Source organism: Periplaneta americana, chromosome 13 (assembly GCF_040183065.1).
Source record: "Periplaneta americana isolate PAMFEO1 chromosome 13, P.americana_PAMFEO1_priV1, whole genome shotgun sequence".
NCBI classification, from domain to species: domain Eukaryota; kingdom Metazoa; phylum Arthropoda; class Insecta; order Blattodea; family Blattidae; genus Periplaneta; species Periplaneta americana.
The window spans coordinates 101,984,487-102,004,841 of NC_091129.1; the positions used below are offsets into that span (position 1 = coordinate 101,984,487).

At 34.7% G+C, this 20,355-nt stretch overlaps 1 protein-coding gene across 1 annotated transcript in view; it reads left to right on the forward strand.

The window, feature by feature from the left end:
* Positions 1 to 19,808, forward strand: part of Tsp26A (Tetraspanin 26A) — a 279,049-nt gene extending 259,241 nt beyond the window's left edge. The window contains exons 9-11 of the mRNA XM_069842782.1: positions 11,944 to 12,054; positions 15,201 to 15,317; positions 18,925 to 19,808. Coding sequence (XP_069698883.1) covers positions 11,944 to 12,054; positions 15,201 to 15,317; positions 18,925 to 18,993 — 297 coding nt within the window. The 3' untranslated portion in view covers positions 18,994 to 19,808. The remainder of the gene's footprint in view (positions 1 to 11,943; positions 12,055 to 15,200; positions 15,318 to 18,924) is intronic.
* Positions 19,809 to 20,355: the final 547 nt, after the last annotated feature.

Here is a 20,355-nt window from a genome sequence, read left to right on the forward strand (position 1 = left end):
ATCTTCAACATGAATATACGATGTCGCAGTCTCAACACTGCACAATACTACTATGCTTTCTAATAAAGCCTCACTACTGACTGCAGGTGGGAAGAGCGTCGCTCTTTCAAGGAGGAGAATGCCATAATTGCATGGGGCTCGGGCTGCATCCGACCGAGCAATGTTTCGAGACTTGAACTGCCCGATCTGTATTAATTTTCTTTTCATCTGTTTAATTAAGTTTGATATTAATGAAATATCTATGCCTAATTATTACATATGATAAGGAAAATTATATTACAATTTCAGTCAACAACTTATCAGATTGGTACAAAAAGAAGTTTTGTTACAATAATCACATTATAATTCTTGGTTGTATCCACGAATATTTTCGATTTTACAGAAAATCGTCATCAGGTGGAAAAGCAATAAATTAGACAAATTGAACACAAGTGAAATATAAAATGCATACATAATGAGTAAAATAATATAGGAACATTATCATATGTTAAAATATTTAAAACAACTTATAAAATTCAATAATAACATGCATTCAAAAATGATGCATATGCATAAATCTTTTGAATTTTAATTATTGCTATAAATGTAAGATATGTGTATGTTGAAAGTTAAAGTTTAGTGATGCCATATTTTGATGATAGTTGAGAACTGAAGTTCTATGGAATATTTTGTCACTCAGGTCGATGAGGTTTTGTCTAATTTATTGCTTTTCCACCTGATGATGATTTACTGTAAAATGGAAAATATTCGTGGATACAACCAAGAATTATAATGTGATTATTGTAACAAAACTTTTTTTTGTACCAATCTGATAAGTTGTTGACTGAAATTGTAATATAATTTTCCTTATCATAATTATATTATTCAACTTATCTGAACTTTAACTTCAACATGACTTTTAAAAACTAATTATTACAGTAGAATCTCGTTAATCTGAATTAATTGTTGCCCACTCCTGTTTAGCAAGTATTCGGATTATCCGATGTATAACTTTATGTTCATAGACTTTCAATATACCGTTTATTATTTTTTTACTGTAATTTAGTGTTCTGTAGTCAGTAGTGCTTATTAAACTGTGTTATTACAAATTAATTGTTACTTCCTCAAGAATATTGTAAAAATTTTTATCTGAACCTCATGAAAACTATAATCCCGTGAGTATTTTTCTACGATAGTGCGCAAAGTTGCATTTTACCCAATTTTATCATTGCGTAAAATGAGCATTTAAAACACTAGTGCTTAAAAAAGTAATCACTTTACGCACTGCTATTCACTTTACGAACTGCCAAAGAAAGTTTAATATTCAGTGTACAAACTTCATTCAATAATAAATTAATGTATTTCCTCGATCTTTCACGTCCTAACACTAATAAATTAATAACAAATTTAACATTCATATTTACATTTTAGTCCGTATTATTCTGAAGTTACATGAGAAGTACTCATTGCAACAATATGTACCATTCGACTTCTAACCGCTTTGTTGACTATATGGCCGGTTTAGACGGCCATGAAATCGTGATCATGAATAAAACAGGTTATCATTCCATGGATACTTATTTCTTAATGGTACTAAGTTTAGACGGACGTGAAATCGTGATCTTCCCCCCTCCCCTCGCTGTTATTTATACTCGCTTTAACATCTTTGGTCGTATCGCGAGTTAATCTTTTGATTGAAATCCGAAGGCCTGTGTACTATTGTTGAGACTGGTTCTATTGTTGTGAACTAGATGGCGACTGTATATGTATTACTGATTTGTTATGAATATGATTTCGGTGATGAATGAGGCCGGTGATATTCAGGGATGTTGTGGCCCGAATTTCCTGGCATTTGCCTTACGGTTGAGGAAAAACCCTGAAAAACCTCAACCAGAAAATTCAACCCGACCGGGAATCGAACCCGGGCCCTCTGCGTAAGAGACCAGCATGCTGACCACTACACCACAGAGGTGGTCAGCGTGATCTTATAAAGTCTCCAACTTGCAATATTTATTTAATATAAATTTGTGCTATCGTAGAAAAAACATTATATGATACACATTCGTAAAGTTATCTTTTTGGCCCTCGTGTGTTTGTGAAACTCGGCTTCGCCAAGATTCACAAACTTTACACGCGTGCCAGATAACTTTTACGAACTTGTAAATAACTATTTTTAATATGTTTCTTAAATTCTAAAAAAATTATGGAACATTGTATGTATTTATTTACACTGCAAGTGCAAACACCCGGTGTTAGTGGTATACACAATATAAACAATACACAATAAAATTATAATACACAATACAATTTAACACAATAATTACAATTAATAATAAAACATAAAATATCTAATTTTACAATACAACCTACATATGTATAGGCCCTACATAAGTTTGAATAGTCATTCACTTTACTCTCATATCACTCACTGTAGTGGCACTATGACGCATTTCACTGACACATTAGGATAAATTTCACTGACACTCTATAACACATTTCACTGTCACTATAGAACACATTTCATTGACGCTGTAAATTATCACTGATCGGAACTATTCACTGCACTGAAAAACCATAACTTCACTGACTCACCTCGCTTCACTGATACAACAGTTCAAATAAGACAAATAATTACACCCTTATGCATACTTATAAACAGAACTACATTTAAGCTGATCATTTGTAGTCTAATGCCCTCTTACACGCTATTTTTAAATAATTTACAATTCAAACCAAGGGAGTAACTCGTCAGGCTAAATAAATACATGTCACCTTAAAAAATTAAATGTTAAATGTCACCTTAATTTTAATTTGCACTTTATACACAACTTTTTAAGTTAATAGTAACTTTTTAAGTTATACATTTTATACATTGGCGAGGTTAGCTAAAAATTCCTTTCCGATTAACCAAAATTTCTGGCTACTGAAGTTCGAATTGGCGAGATTCTACTAGATATTTTTAAATAATCTAAAATAAACATAAAGTTTATGTGGTTGTAAGACAGTGGATATAAAATAGGCCTATGCCAATAGGGTTAATTTTACTTTCTTTAGCGCTTCTTTTATGAGTATGAAACACATGAATTTGAAATGCCATGTTGTTTTCTTTGTTGAACAATCGATGCTTTAACCTTATACAGTAGTATGTTGCTGCAGAGCTTTTGTGATTAACAATTACATATCTGTGCTGTAATTCCTGTGCGTATATTTTCCTTTTGACTCAGACAACTTATTCATTAACATATCATAGAGGGAACATAATAGTGTAATAGATTAGCCACTATAATATTTGCTTTGTGGAGCTATTCATTGGAATACGTGCTGATAAGCGATCATGATAAAACGAAGAGGGGTGAGATACTCTTTCTGCTTCATGTAACAGCTTCTGCTGCGCTGTGCTTCAGTAACTGTGTTATTGGTGGCTGTTTACCTTGTAATTTTACTGACGTTCAATGTATGTTTTTATAGCGACTAATGCAGATGCCCTGTCTGATGCTGTTTGTATCATTCCTGCAATAATATATTTATACATTCATTAAAGTCATATTTATCATGATTTAATCCACAACCAGTTTATCCTTTGTTTTGCGCTTTATACGGTTTAATGGAATATCATATTGCAGATTTATGAGTTGTTTTTGCTGACATGCTTTAAACTTGGTATCTATGATATTACCTCTTGTAATTGACTACTGATTTAAAATTAATACGTTTCATATTATGTTTAATGGCAATATTTAGCAGAGTAATAATGCAGTATTATTAACTTAAATAAAATATGCATTCATGTTCAAAACAAACTATAACTCAATGTAGTTGAAACAAAGCTTGTTATCCCTATTTCACAGCCAAAGGGTATTAAACAAAATTTGAGCGTACTGATGTGACAAGATATTTAACCGAGCGAGACGACCCAGATGGTAAATACGGTATGGCATAGTTGCGCCCTGCGGTCAATTGGGAGACCTAGGCATGGCATAATTGCGCCCCGAAGAAATCAGGTAGCAGAAGGGACATGGCATAGTTGCGCCCCGAAGAAATCAGGTATCAGAATGGATATGGCATAGTTGCGCCCCGATGGGCATAGTACACACGAAAGTTATTGTCATAAAATAAATAAATTACTTTAAAATATTACAGTGATATTATGCAAATCTAACCTTTCAGGTAAAGCTTCCTGTAAAGCAGATTTCAATAATGTCAAGGGAAAAATTGTTCCGGGGCCGGGTATCGATCCCGGGACCTCTGGTTGAACGTACCAGCGCTCTGCCAATTGAGCTACCCGGGAACTCTACCCGACACCGTCTCAACTTTTCCCTTTATATCCACACAACTCGCGTGGGCTGACGAAACGCCAGAGACCCACATCGAGTGCACACAAACTCTGTGTGACTTGAAATTGTGGTTTTCTGTTAACGTACACAGTGACGTATATAGGCTATTATGCAAATCTAATCGTGTGTGGATATAAAGGGAAAAGTTGAGACGGTGTCGGGTAGAGTTCCCGGGTAGCTCAGTTGGCAGAGCGCTGGTACGTTCAACCAGAGGTCCCGGGATCGATACCCGGCCCCGGAACAATTTTTCCCTTGAAATTATTGAAATCTGCTTTACAGGAAGCTTTACCTGAAAGATTAGATTTGCATAATAGCCTATATACATCACTGTGTACGTTAACAGAAAACCACAATTTCAAGTCACACAGAGTTTGTGTGCACTCGATGTGGGTCTCTGGCGTTTCGTCAGCCCACGCGAGTTGTGTGGAAATAAAGGAAAAAGTTGAGACGGTGTCGGGTGGAGTTCCCGGGTAGCTTAGTTGGCAGCGCGCTGGTACGTTCAACCAGAGGTCCCGGGATCGATACCCGGCCCCGGAACAATTTTTCCCTTGAAATTATTCATTACAGTGATAGCTGCATTAAAATCAGGTAGGCTATCAATTTTGCTATTTAAAATAACACTTTTTTTATTGATCACACACGATAAATGAACTGCATTTTTTGTTTCTACATCGATATCTTAACCCTACGGTACAGGGTTTCGAAAATTGAAACTCAGAACCATTGTGAATTATTAACTCTTTACCCTTTTCACTAAACTTAACATTCATTTTAAATTAACTTTACTATACGCCACAGACGGTGTGAAAATCACTAATAAAATGTCAAGACTGCTAAGGTCCCATATTCCAATGGCTCACTGATTTGAATAATTATGTTAGTTAATAAAGTACTGCCAACTTCATGGTGTTCATTTTAACGGTAGACTATTGATAATCACTGCATAAACAGTAGAAAAACAGTTAATAAAGTACTGCCCACTTCATTGTGTTCATTTTAATAAATATTAAATCCAATAAGAAATCAATAAGGTTGGTTGATTATGAGACTCGAGTTTCCGTAGTGTCTTTTTCTCTACCTATTTCATCGGGGCGCAACTATGCCATGCCCCTTTCTCTACTTGATGGGAACGGGGCGCAACTATGCCCATAAAACAGGGGCCCTTTTTTTATCTGCTGCATCTTCTCTGACCGTGGGGCGCAACTATGCCCTGCCCGGTAAATAGTAGAGATGAACAAAACTAACTGCAGCTCTCGCTCGCTGTGTTCGTTGCATTTGTTTTTCGAGTCTCGTCTCGTAACTCTCGTGCGCTTCGAGTTTCGCTCATCATTCTCGAAATAGCTTTTGGTCGGCTTGGAAAGATTTCGTAACTTTGAATAACATACATCATTGAAATATATAACATTATAAATGTTTAATTGAGACAAAAAGACAAAACAGAACAGTAATCCTAGTTATCAAAGCGTTCTGGTTCTATTATATGATATTACCTATGGTTATATAAATATAAAAAAGCAATTCTCAAATAAATTTGCAATTCTAAGAAACATAAAACATGACGTTAAATAAAACGTTAATATTTTTCTACTTGATATTGTACACTTGATCTCAAACAAACGAAAAGAAAATTCCTAACCTTTTAATAAGGGCCCAGTAATTAAATAAAGATTGGAGAAAGAATTATTATACACTGAAAGGTAGAGATGTTTCAAATAGGTTACTTGATTGTTTATACATATATAACATTGTCAAAGTAGATAAAAGTTCAGTCTGGTAAAAACAACTGTGGCGATTCAAGGGTGCTTGACGTTCGAGAGTTGGTTGATTACTCCCGAAATTCCGAAGTCTTGAAACACTCACAAGCAGTCTTTACGTCAACATTGTTGTGGAGATTTTCTGCTTTGCGGGCACTGTTAGTCTTGCTTTCTCGATCATTGTTCAACTCTAGTAAATACTGTAAAATGACTGACGCAACACTCTTATAAGTTTAATGTAAATCGAGAATATTTTGAAAACCTCAAACTAGTTGAAAAGATACAGTGTGTCCGAAAATAATGTTTACACTCTTTGAACGTTAGGCCTAATAACAGAGAAACTATTAAAGACAAGTAGGACTCGAATTTCTATGACCGTAAAAAATCTGGAAATATGCACTTATGCCCTAATAAATACCAAAATATGACATAAAAACTTAGAAATATGAGGCGGAACAAATTAAATTTTGTTCAAAAACTACTTAAGAAATTTTGTTCATCATTCTATTTTTTTTTTAATATTAACTCATATCGGACTCTTCAGCATATAAAAATAGAAAGAAGAAAAGAGGAGTGAAATATGTCTAACGTCAGTCCTGTATGCTATGTTATCAGGGTCGTTTACCTGGCAACAGCGGGGTTAGAACCTCTTAAGCGCCTCATGTTTGGGAGGGGTGAAAGTGAGACCGACCAGCAACAATCTGGCCATATTCTTAAAGTTTTGTTCTTTGTGATTTGACAACTTACTGCTCGAATCCATTTACCTCCAAACTTTGTTTGATCATCCACAAAATATTTCTAAGGAAAAAAAATCCAAAATAAACAATCAAACGCAAACAAAATCTCTTGCCATTATTGACACAAAACATGTAAATAATATTTCGTGAACTGTTAAAACTATTGTAATATGACAAAAAATATACTTTTCTACCATTTTTGGTAAAATATGACTTAATGATAAAAAGTGTCAAAATATGCATTTATATGACCAATAAAAACTGTGTCATCGTGTACAGAAAAGCTAGAAATGTATTCAGTTTAACTCAAGCTTGTAAAAAGAAACCAGGAAAAGAATATAACATATCATAGAAATCCGAGCCCTACTTTATTATGCTCTTTGTATAATCACTATGTTGAGTGTGTGCGAGCGCGTATAGACATTCTGCTGTTTCTAGTCCAGTTCCAGCCCACTGGCCAACAGGCATTAATGTAGACAAAATGGCTGAGATGAATAATTTTTTTCCTAGCAACGTAAGCGGATTTTAAAGTGATTTTGGAAAAGTGAGAACGTGATTGAGGTGCAGAGACGATGGAGGACAGAATTCAATACTGTACGATACTGTACAATAATTACAAGATTACGCGACAAGTTTGAGAGGAAAGGATGTGTGTGATGTGAAGAAGGGACAGTGTGGCAGAAGGAGAAAACGGACGAAAATAGTAGTATGAAAGTGATGTTGCAGACTTTCATAAGATCCCCAAGGAAGTTCGTACGGCAAGCTTCACGTGAGTTAGCTGTTAAGTATAAAGTTACTGCCTCTTAATCCATTACCATGGTAACCATTTTTTGCTGTTCGTCGATCTGTTCTACAGTGTTGCAGACGCTGTATTACTGCCAATGGCGGTCATTTTGAACACTTGGAACATTAAATATTTGTGACATAAAATGTTCTGTTACTTGTGTTCTTGATATTAACGTTCATAGAGTATAAACATTATTGTAGGACACTCTGTATATACTTTTACATTTTCATTTAATAGCAACTTAAATGCATTTATGTAGATTCTGTTTTAATGTGATACATACAGTATGTTTTATTGATTAAAAGGAAAAGCGGCTAGGCTAGGAAAGGGAGGGAAATGCTAATTAATCCGTGCTCGCTACTAGACGGTCTATTTAAAAAAAAATGTCCAGACACCCAAGGCGAGACAAGCAACTGCTCACCATCCGACGATAGGATTTTGATTTAAATAGTAATTGAAAGGTTGGGCATTGATTCCATCGAATAGCATATTAGTTTCGAAAACAACGTAGTCGGCTCGGTCTGCAAAGCGATAGTGTAAAAAATGAAAAGCCTATGTTCAAACTTAGGTAAGGACAGATCTACAGAGTGAACCGTAAGTAATTTCATTCATTTCAGGGAGTTATTCTTGAGATATATCAAATAAAAAAGGTTTAATGCAGTTTTGCTTGTGCTTGCTTCCTTTCGAGATAAAAATTGTTTTATATGAAATATTTCATAGTGTGTTTTGGGAAAGCCATTCATTAAATTCCCAATATGCTGAGTCAGTTTAAGAGAGCAGTGTATTATGATAATCAATTATTGAAAAAATTAGTTTTTCCTTTAAATGTGCAGAAATTTGATCCCAACATTGTAAAATTCTTACAAAGTTACGAAAAGTTACATTTGTTCAGATAAAATTTCTGCACATTTAAATGACAAAACTAAAATTCTTTCAAGCATTTATTATCATAATACATTGCTCTCTTAAATTAAGTGTGCATATTGGGAATTAAATCAATAGCTTTCCCTAAACATGCTATGAAATATTTCATATAAAAAGAAATTTATCTCGAAAAAAAGAAGCAAAAACGAGCAAAATTGTATTAAACTTTTTTTGTTTGAAATATCTCAAAGAATAACCCCTTGAAATTAATGGCAGTACTTACGGTTCACTCTTCTTACAATTGCAGAACTTACAACCTTCTTCACAATTTCATTTTATACTAGAAAAGAAGTAACAGTTAACACGGTGATGTGAAAGTGAAAATTATTGCAGTAAATCTATATTGTATGTTGTCATACGTACTCAAAGTAACATTATAAAACTTTAACACAGGAATACAGCACAGATAAGACTCAGCGAGGAGAAATCAGAAAGTAAGATACCTGTAAACATATGCAAAGTACGTATAAAATCACATAAACATTAATTTGTATCACTACGTTTGGCAGTCAAACGACGTACACCATAAGAAGCAGATGCAGACAAAATGAACAAGATACATTCATCATGTTCGATAGTTCAGCTTCTGCTAACCTAAGCCTGCCAGTGATTTACATATTGAAATATTTTTTGTATAACTATTGCTGCTATTTTTTATTCACATCTTTGCCTCCCGCAATATCCAAACAGAACACTAGCGCGACTGCGATCGAAGGAAATCAAATAATGGGCGAATTATATGGTTTCGAAATTGTTAGCTACATGAATGATTAAATATTTGGCATTCTCCTGTCACTTTTCCTTCAATTCAGTAGATATACTCAGTTCCTGTTATGATTTCAAGTGGCACAGTAGATTAATGCAACAATCTACAATCCCAGGAGAGAAATTGAATTTACGCTTCTATAAAGTGTTTTCGAATTAATGTAATCGGTGAAATCGTTTCTGAAGCAATTTTCGGTGAAGAAGTTCATATGAATGTGGAGTCCAACACAGTTATTTTTCATTTTGAGAGCCAAGTTTGTATAGGTCGATAAAGTTTTTGTTACCGACGGAAGTAATTTGAGTTTCTGAGTGACGAGAAAACTATCGCACCGAAACAGCTGTCAATAAAATGGCTATAAATCACAGTACGTACTTTCAATTGTATCCTCCGAAATAACCTTTACAAACGCAATGTTCTAGTATTCGTCCTAGGTAGGGTTACCAGATAAATTGTTGTAAAAATTAGGGAAATTCCCGATTTTTATAACAAAAATTCGGGAAACGGCATTTTAGTCATTTTAAATTTATCGCACGTTTATTAAATTATATGAACTTATTCATAACATTAATATTCTATTAATTGAAAGATAAAGCTATTTTTTTAAACTTAATGCTGAGTTTCATAAAGAAAGTATATTTTCAAATTCACCTGAATTTCAATGTTTATATTTCTCTGGAGATCCTAGCATTTTTTTAACAGTGACACATTATTTGTACAATATTATATGAAGAGTTCAGAACCATAGTGGGCCATGTACCATTTACTGACACCGTAGAAAATAAGAGTTAAAATAAAGTTATTACCATAATTCAATGGAAACATATTTGCTGTGCTTGGGAAAAGTGACATAAGTCAGTTTCCACAAACCTTTTTTGATAATTTATTGACAACTTACACTGGTTTATGTCGATTTGATTTTTTTCTGTATGAATTATTGTAATGGGAGGAATACATTTGTATTTTTTTCCAAGCGAACAGATGTTCCGTAAGTTGTCAATAAATAATCAACAAAGGTTTGTGGAAACTGACTTGTGTCACTTTTCCCGAGCACTACAGATATAGCAAGTAATATAAAGTATACAATTAAAACTAACTGATATGTCAAACTTCATTAAACTATGATATTCACTTAACTTTAACTCTTTCTTTCTCCGTTTTTAATAAATGACGCTTGGCCCACTATGGCTCTGAACCCTTCATATAAATCTTGACGGTTTAGTTTTAAATTGACACAAACTTGTAACTCTGATTTCATGAAAACAGTGCTTCATCTGTTCATGCTGCCTGACCACTTGTGGTTCAATGTGAGCTTCAGTGGGATTATTTCACGTAGGTTTGAGCCAAACACATATTCCCACTTCTTTGAATAAAAACTTTTTTTTTTCGATGGAGGATCCCTATCATCAGAATTTCGATTCCTAAATATTTAGACAGCATAATTAAAACACCGATTACTTTATATTTACTTTTTATTACTTGGACTATAAAACAGAAACACAAAGATACGACAGAGCCACATTTCCAATCACTTTGAATATCCGGAATTCGATTTCTAACGACGTTATTATGCAGTATCGATTAGTGAGGGAGTGATCATGATCGAGTGATTACACTGGCGTTCACAGATACATGATCCCAACTAATCGAAAAAAATGGTTTATTTAACAACGCTCGCAACTACAGAGGTTATATCAGCGTCGCCGGTGTGCCGGAATTTTGTCGCACTATATCTAGCCGGATAACGTGAACGTGAAGGAAGTTTATCTTAGGCAAGTTACCTGGTTGAGGTTTTTCCGGGGTTTTCCCTCAACCCAATACGAGCAAATGCTGGGTAACTTTCGGTGCTGGACCCCGGACTCATTTCACCGGCATTATCACCTTCATATCATTCAGACGCTAAATAACCTAGATGTTGATACAGCGTCGTAAAATAACCCAATAATAAATAAATAATAATTCTTGAAGGTGTAAATGTCCATTCTGAACAGATCACGTCGTAGTTAGTATTTATTTTTCTTACTTATAAAAAAGGGTTTTCATTTCGAATTTTTTCTGCCTTCCTTAGACATTGAACTATAAATTTAAAAAATTGCAGCGCGATTGATTGACTATTATAGGAGCTACGACATGATAAATGCTACATAATTTTACGAACGTTAACATACGTCACTACAAACGTCAATATAGCGTCAACCTCATAGCGGAATACCAGGGTGCGAAAAATTTCTAATAACGCAACATTCACTGCAAAGACGACGTCGCTATGCCGATTATGCGAGCCGTATATGAAAATGGAAGTTACTGTATGAATAACCCTCATACTTAATTGCAGAATTCGTAAATCACTCAGTATAACATATTCTGAAGCAGCAATCATAGCAACGAGTTTTGTCTATGAAGTATCTTCCATACCGAGGTGTATTGCAATTTGGGACCTTACTTTCTGATTTCCCCTTGTATAAGGGCACTTCCTGTAGAATACAATTGCTAGCATTTAATTTGTGAAATATTCTAGTTTAATATTTTCCTCGCTAATCATAACAATTTGACTAGGAGCTGATTTCTTTCTTGCTGACTTGTTTTGCATGGTGACATTTTTCTCGCTGCATGCTGAGATGGTGGTTGGTTGTAGTTGGTTGACAGACTAATCTTCTCCTCTCAGCCTGGGGAGCGCAACATCTTTGAGCGGGGATGTCTGCGTGCAGGCGAAGAGTGGGTTGAGGCCAACTTGGTGCCAGTTGCGGGAGTAGCTGTAGGGGTGGCAGTCTTACAGGTAACTCACCTCGCTTGCCGCTGTCTAACTCTGACTCCACCGCTTGATTATCTAGTGCTCTACAGCGTTCTGGGTTTGCGCATTGTGAAATTACGACACATAAGCTTTTGGTTTGTAGTTTTATGAGCGTAATTTAGACACCTGAATAATTTCCTTCCCTTGTTAACAGAATTGAACTCCATGTAATTGAATTGCCCTTCCAAGTGTATACGGAAATAACATACTCGTATTAACTAAAAGAAGAAAGAAAGTAGAAGCTTATTAATAGTAACAATTGTTTATTGACTTGATTTCATTGCTATCTTGAGAAATCTCGATATTTGTAGGTATATTGCCCTTTGGTCTTTGAAAGAACGCATATTTGCGAAAGCTGAACCCATTTTAGAAGAATAGTTTCAGATGTTCAACCAAATGTTGAGACTTACAGTCTCGCATGTTTCGGTACTGTTCAGAACTTCCATCATCAGGATTACATCGCCCAAGACCCGATGAATCTCTTACCCAGTTGGCATATGCATATGTTTGCGAAAGCTGAACCCGTTTTAGAAGAATAGTTCCAGATTTTCAACCAAATGTTGAGACTTACAGTATCTCAGAACTTCCATCATCAGGATTACATCGCCCAAGACACTATGAATCGCTTACCCTGTTGGCATATGCATATATTTGCGAAAGCTGAACTTATTTTAGAAGAATAGTTTCAGATTCTCAACCAGATGTTGAGACTTACAGTCTCTCATGTTTCGGTAATGTTCAGAACTTCTATCATCAGGATTACATCGCCCAAGACCCGATGAATCGCTTATCCAGATAGCATATGCATATATTTGCGAAAGCTGAACCCATTTTAGAAGAATAATTTCAGATTTTCAACCAAATGTTGAGACTTACAGTCTCTCATGTTTCGGTATTGTTCAGTACTTCCATCATCAGGATTACATCGCCCAAGACCCGATGAACCGCTTATCCAGATAGCATATGCATATATTTGCGAAAGCTGAACCCATTTTAGAAGAATAATTTCAGAATTTCAACCAAATGTTGAGACTTACAGTCTCTCATGTTTCGGTATTGTTCAGAACTTCCATCATCAGGATTACATCGCCCAAAACCCGATGAATCGCTTACCCAGATAGCATATGCATATATTTGCGAAAGCTGAACCCATTTTTGAAGAATAGTTTCAGAATTTCAACCAAATGTTGAGACTTACAGTCTCTCATGTTTCGGTATTGTTCAGAACTTCCATCATCAGGATTACATCGCCCAAGACCCGATGAATCATTTACCCAGTTGGGATATGCATGTCTGCATAGCCCAGGGATGGCCAAACTTATTTGCAGGAGATCCAAATGAAGACCAATTTTTTTTTTTTTTTTTTGTGGGTGAAGGGTTTTTATTTTAATTTTTCTTCAATATTCATTTTTTAAATCTGAAAAATTACGTAAGACAAAGCTTATTATTGTACTATGTTGAAAAATACTTCCACAACCACTCATCATTGATCACCCGACATTCCACGTCAGCTCTCCGGTCTTAGAAGCACTAGCCATTGTATACATACCAGTACTGTAATACAAGTACAGCATGAATATAAGATTATGTTTGCATTCAAGCAAGTTAAATAAATGCTTACTGGCGGCAAAGGTGGTTTGACGTTGTGATGGAATAGTTCAAGAGGAGGGATGTCAGGGTGGAATTCAAACACCGAGTGCGAGTAGCATTAAAATGCAAGCAATACTGCAAGGGTGAAGTCTTTATCTGAGCCAGGGTCGACCATCCTACTTAGTGTTATTTTTGACAACCATAAGGGGTAAAATTTGTTTTTAATTTGCCGTTAACATTGTCTCTTTCCAGCTTCTATCTAATATTCTCATATATTTATATTTTCGAAAACAATTAAATTGAATTGTTATTTGATTGATTGAACACATCAAAGGGCCATAGTTTCCCCACCCTCGGCCCAGTAAATTGTTTGGGGTAGCCAGATATGACATATTCTAGAAAGTAGGTATTAGGTAACATGACCCTAAGGTTTCTGGAACGTAGAAGGTATTAAATCTAAGCACATGGTTAAAATCTGAACACAACCGCGAATGCCCATAATATCGTTTCTTGAATCAACATACAGCTATTGCAAATTTTGCAATAGGCTAGTGCTATTAACTGGTCTAAACTTATAAAGAAAGTTAATTATTCATTTAATATCCCTTTAAGCTACAGAAAGTTGTTCAATTGTTCATATTGATTGTATGATATGACAGTAATGGTCTATAGAATGACATTGGCTTTGGAAAGAAAACGGACTATGTTTCGAGCCTCAATTTTAAATCGTCACGTGTCTTCTAACGTAATAAGCCAGTCCTACTAGCAGGACAGATCACATAATATCTCGATTGAAGCTATAGAAATTTTGTTTTTACTTTCTAGACTTCCCAAACGTTTCTTAGGCCTAAGTTCCCTTCTAGCAAATTATTGAAATTATTTCCCAGAAGTAAATTACAGACCCAAAAACAAAATTTGGGCAACCTGAATTTTCCAAGTAAGTTCCAGTTATAACATACTGAGCATGCGCAGTATATTATAACTCGAACTTGAAAAATTCAGGTGGCCCAAATTTTGTTTCTGGATGGTGTTTACTAGTGTTGAGCAGAACGATTTTCAAGAATCAAAACAAAATACCCATTTTCCCTAAAATCCGAGGTATATTTATTTCCCAGTACCTGCAGGGACCTAAGATAATAGGCAACTTCTCAGATTTTGGGCAATATCATCTTGAACTTGGAACCTGTAAGCAATACCGAAACTTTAAAAATATTAAGTCCTATCGCAGTTGAAACTCAACATTTTTCTTCTGAAGTAATGGGCAAATTTTTTCCCAAAATACTTCTATTTTTCCTGTCTCAACTGTAAGCCTAGACGAACAGAGAGACATCGGTGATGGCTATCTGTTGTATTGCAGTAGATAATCAAGTTATCGTGCTGTAGATGGCTTTGTAGTGACTGCTCACCAACAGGATAGAGGCTTCTTAGAGGTAACCAAGTGTTGTACTGACTTCTGCTTGGTGGCTGTTGAGTGGTGGCTGTATCAGGTAATATAATCATTTTTTCCTCGTATGTTGTGAATGCATATTGTTGTGTCGCAGCAATATGATGTGGCCAAGATAATAAATGAAAAAGGCTGTGTCCAAGCTGGTGAAGAGTGGATGGAACGTAATCTGTTGATCGTAGCAGGGGTCGCAGTGGCCACTGCATTTTTGCAGGTTTGTACAAAATATTATTTTTTATGAGTTTTGTTACTTACACATGTAATAATATGTAGATTATTTCTGGAAATTTATAGAACTTAAGAGAAAAATTAATTTTGTGCAGCTTTATCCATTGATGTAACTCATGAAATGGAATCGCGAGTAGAAAACAATTGAGGACTGTTTTTGCAAAACTTGCTAACTGCAAAATTTGCAAAATTGAGATTTTGATGGATTCGTTAACATGAGGCAGGCCTCTACATGATGTTCAAAGCGTCTTAGTAAAATTGGGTTATTTCTCTTCATTGTAGTGTTTCAAAGTGTGATCGTTTTTTCAAAACTTGCTTTCTGCTATAAGTGAGACATACAGCAAAACTTGTTTACTATAGTGTTTTGTCTCTCCTGTAAAATTTAGTTTTTTCACTTAGCAAGTTTTGCAAAAACGGCCCTCAATTGGATTGTTAATTGTTAAACGATATGTCGGCAAAATGTCTGTAAATTATTGTGATAACCAAAATATTTTCGGTAGAGTGGTTACCACGTGTTTAAACCTTGCCAAGGGCGACTAATGTTAAGATCAATAAAATTATTTGCATGGCTTTTTTCGGAAAGAAAGTATAGTCGATGTTCAGGCTATAATTTACAGTACGAAAGAGAACCTTGTTCCTGAATTTCAGATTTGCAGGAAAATGTATTGTCTGCCACCTGCAGTAGCATTCATTTCTGCTGATCATCATCCTAACCTATCATCCTGTCATCAGGATTAATAGATTCATTGTACAGATTTATTTAGAAGTAGAATTCAATTTTATAAGACTAGCAGGAACTAAGATAACGAACCATTAATATACAAACTTGTTTTGAAAACAATTTAAAATGCTAAGTGAATAATTAATCAGTATTTATAATCAACATTTATCTCAGACATAACTCTTTATTATTGACAGTAAATTACCTAGAAATATGTTTAGTCTTCATCCATCGTACCGGTATTTAAAAGTTGTATAGGATATAAATTTGAAGTTAAATAATTCCAAAATATTTCTTTATGTTACAGACTGAAAATATTTTGATTCATTGCAGTAGTTTCGAAAACCTCAGATCTTTTTTTTTTAATATGGATGCAGTAAAAGTATATCACATACTTGTACAAATTGGTCGTAAATATATTTTATATACATTTTATGTGGAAATTAAACAGAAATGTGGAGAAAAAAAGACTTTGTTGAGTTTCGCTCTACATGATTTACGTAATTTTTATTATTTTGTGCAGCTCGTGAAATATTTATTAATTATTTTCAAAGGATTTGTGCATAATTTCCCTTTGTTTTCTGTTTGAGCAATATTATTATTGAAAGGGCAAATACAGAGTTGGGCATATAAAACCGGCCTGTCTCATTTCATTTAATTTGAAATTATGTTGGCTACTCTTCCTTCCGCATGTTTAGTTACACTGTTCCTTGTTACGTGCTGTAACTTACAAATGATTTATAAACTGTTCTGTGTGTTGTAATGCAGAGTTCTTTTGTGAATAAGAAGAGTTGTTTTGCAAATAAGCAAATGAGATGAGACAGGCCGGTTTTATCTGCCCAGTCCTTATTACATGAGTAAATATGAGAAATGACTAATACACGCTTTAAGATTTACTTTAATGAAATTGTTAGTTATATGCGTCATGCCCAAATATTCCAAAGACTTATACTGTTATAATATTATTGGTAGCTTCTCAAGCAGGTTCAACATTTATTATGATTTAAAAATTTTTATAGTCAGCTATTTAACAAATTGAAGGTTCTGAACCATTATTATCAGTTGGATGGTAATTTCCTTGGTTTATGAAGAAATCTTAGTTTGGAACAAGAAAAAAAGTTTAAGAAGTCCCGTAAAAGGTAGGGAATTTTCATCGAATGTGCTATCAACTTATTTATTTATTTATGCTGCGGTATTTATAATTGCGGGTAATCTACAACAAGAGAATTATAAGTAAAATTGACGTGTTTTCTGGAATAACAACTTAACGTACATTACGTTCTTTTTTCCGTTTCCAGCATATATTGAATCCTTAATGACACAGATCCCTCCAGATGAAATATTATTTCCCTCCAGTACACACAGCACAGGAACATTTAAATGTCGTTCTGGGCAATGCTGCTATACCAAATCTAAAATGCTTGATACTCTGTCTATATCTCAAATGCAAGATTTTGTATTTAAGTTCTTGTTCCAGAGAAAGCCTCAATTATGGAAACTTCTAACACTGCCTCGCGATGTGTATGTGGCTGTAACATTATACAAGAAAATTTAATTCGTTTGTTAAATTACTCCTATAGCAAGTCGTGAAAGTTAAAAATAATATGACAGTTTTTTAAATAAATAAATAATGTGAACGGTTATTAAACTACACGTAACTAAATAAACTTTATCCTTCTAAAGTATATTTTGATTCAAAAAGAATGGTGCAAAATTAATACTGATTTATTCAAACGTGAACAAACTAAAAACAACTTTATTGGGTCAAAACAACATATTAAATGTCCAAGTTTTTTTTTTTTTTTTACCTGCACTACAAGTGACCCCTGTTGGTCACACGACAGAAGTCGAGATGGTACTCTAGTTCTGTCCAGACTTGTGCAAGCATGTCCTCTGTTATTGAACTCCACTGTTGCTTTGATTCATCGTCACATATTCAGGTCAATTGGCAAGACGAGAACATACACGGAGTCTTTAATGTACTCCCATAAAAAAGAAGTCATAGTGTGTTAGGTCCGGTAATTTCAGAGGCCAGACTGAATTGTTTGCTGCATGCCCGATCCAGTGTTGTGGTAGGATGTCATTCAGATACTGTCGAACATTCTAGTGAAAGTGTGGTGTGGACTGCCACAATGGCTCCCATTCATGCGAATTCAAACACACAATAAGCTTTTTCTACTTTTGTTGTTGTCCTCTTATGTAGTACTACACTATGTGTCTGTTAATGACGATATGAACGAGCAACAGTAAACATACAAACTTGAGACTGGTCGCTTTCATAATTGATAGCTGTTGATTGCATCCCATTGTTGCTACTCTCGCAACAGCTTTTCAGTTTTGGACCATCCTTTTTGAATCACCGTGTACTTTCTTTCTAATCAAAGTCATCTGTTTTGCATGGCGTAAGTTTATGTTGTTGTTGTTGTTTTCTAATGCCAGGCCTTTGACAATAAAGTCATGTGACTCTTGCACTCCAATATTTTTCAAAGATATTATCATGACCAGCCACTGGCGTAAGTTTATAGATGGGTATATCGAAATAATTTACATTCGATCAAATAAATGTTGGTAATGAAAATTGCCATTGGAAAATTTTGGGCAAAAGATGAAGTTTTATGCCTAACAAAGGAAACACTGTTCTGAACAGAAGGGAAATTAATTAAACTGCATTGAGGTAAGAAGGGATTTTCTTGTAACTTTTGATTACTTATGAATTTAAAATTTTGTTACAGGTTAATCTGGACTCACCAAAAATATTTTAGCTAAGACAGTTAACTCTTAAACTAAAGCTTATGCTATCGATTTCAGTACATTGTGATATTTGTGTAATCAGTTACATTGGCATCATGCTTACTCAATTTTCTCTTTTCAGATATTGGGCATATGTTTTGCCCAGAATCTACGAGCGGATATATTTGCCCAAAAGGCAAAATGGCATTGACAATTGAGGGCTTCCACTGCAGTTTAGTGTCACTCGGTAACAGGAGATGACAGAAGATACTTCTCACCTACGCAGTTGTGAACAGCATCTTTTATTACCGAACTCTGGAGGAGTACGTATGTCATCTTCATCGCAGTGTGGAGCCCGTAAAAATCCCGACTACATTTAATAACAGACTCTAAGGAGAATACTCAAATACAAACATAACTAACTACAATGTGTTCATTTCATGAGCAGCTGTGAAAAGATTTTTTTTGTGACAGTGCACAAGGATATAATATTTGGTGTCTCTTTCTACATAGAATTAAACATTTGCTGAAGACAGATAGGAGAAACAATTAGTGACTATTGTAAAATAATTATTTTCTATAAGACGCATAAATTTATGCTGATGTGTCACTCTGGAACTTGACCCACGAGTCGATGCGATGGGTTGCGGTGTGTCTGTGTGTGCAGATGGGTGCATGCATGCTGTCACATGTCTCTTGTGATGAACAATGAGAAGTGGAAATCTTTTTCTGGCTTTTATGAGTGTTTTTCACAGCTTTGTAAAGCTGTTTTACAGTAACTTAATTCTTAGCATAACAGAAGAATGGTTGTTTCAGATGTTCTGGATGGTAAAGTTCCTTCACAGCAGGAAGTACTAACCATATTGGAACAATTTCAGTATTTTTAATATGTCTACGATTTGACGTAACATGACATAAAAATACTCATTTTTATTTGTCATAAAAATACTCTGATAAGGTTTTGTATTTTAACATATTTTTAGTACTTTTATTATATTACAAATAAATTTCCATAATTTTATTTTATGCTACGTAATAATTTGTTTCCAAATGGTATTCCCTTTTACATGAATATCATTTGGGATAATATATATTTTTTTCCAATTCTGCTGACGTGGGAAGAAGTTTTAACCATTTAATCAGGGGTTTCAAACAGTTGAATTTACCCACGCAGGGAAGAAGGTTTGTCAATGTCGCTTGTGGAACAATTGAATACAGTGTACCTCTGTGGGGTAATGAGTAAGTTTCTGGAAAGCAATTTAATTGAAAATAAACTAAACTCTATTGAAAAGAAGTCCTATTAATATTTTACAATCATTGAAGCATACCTCTAACTTTCACAGCTTAACACCAGTATCTCCATCCTTGAATTCATTAATAAAGGAAGTTTGTGATTACTTTATCATTCCATTAAGTAGATTGCTCAACATTTAATTATACTAGGATCAGTGGTGATATTCGGCCAGTTCGCACCAGTTTGGAACGAACCAGTTGTTAAATTATTTCTAGGTAATATTTGCAATTACCATGGACATATACCATGTATGTTTAATATATGTACACATGAGAAAAC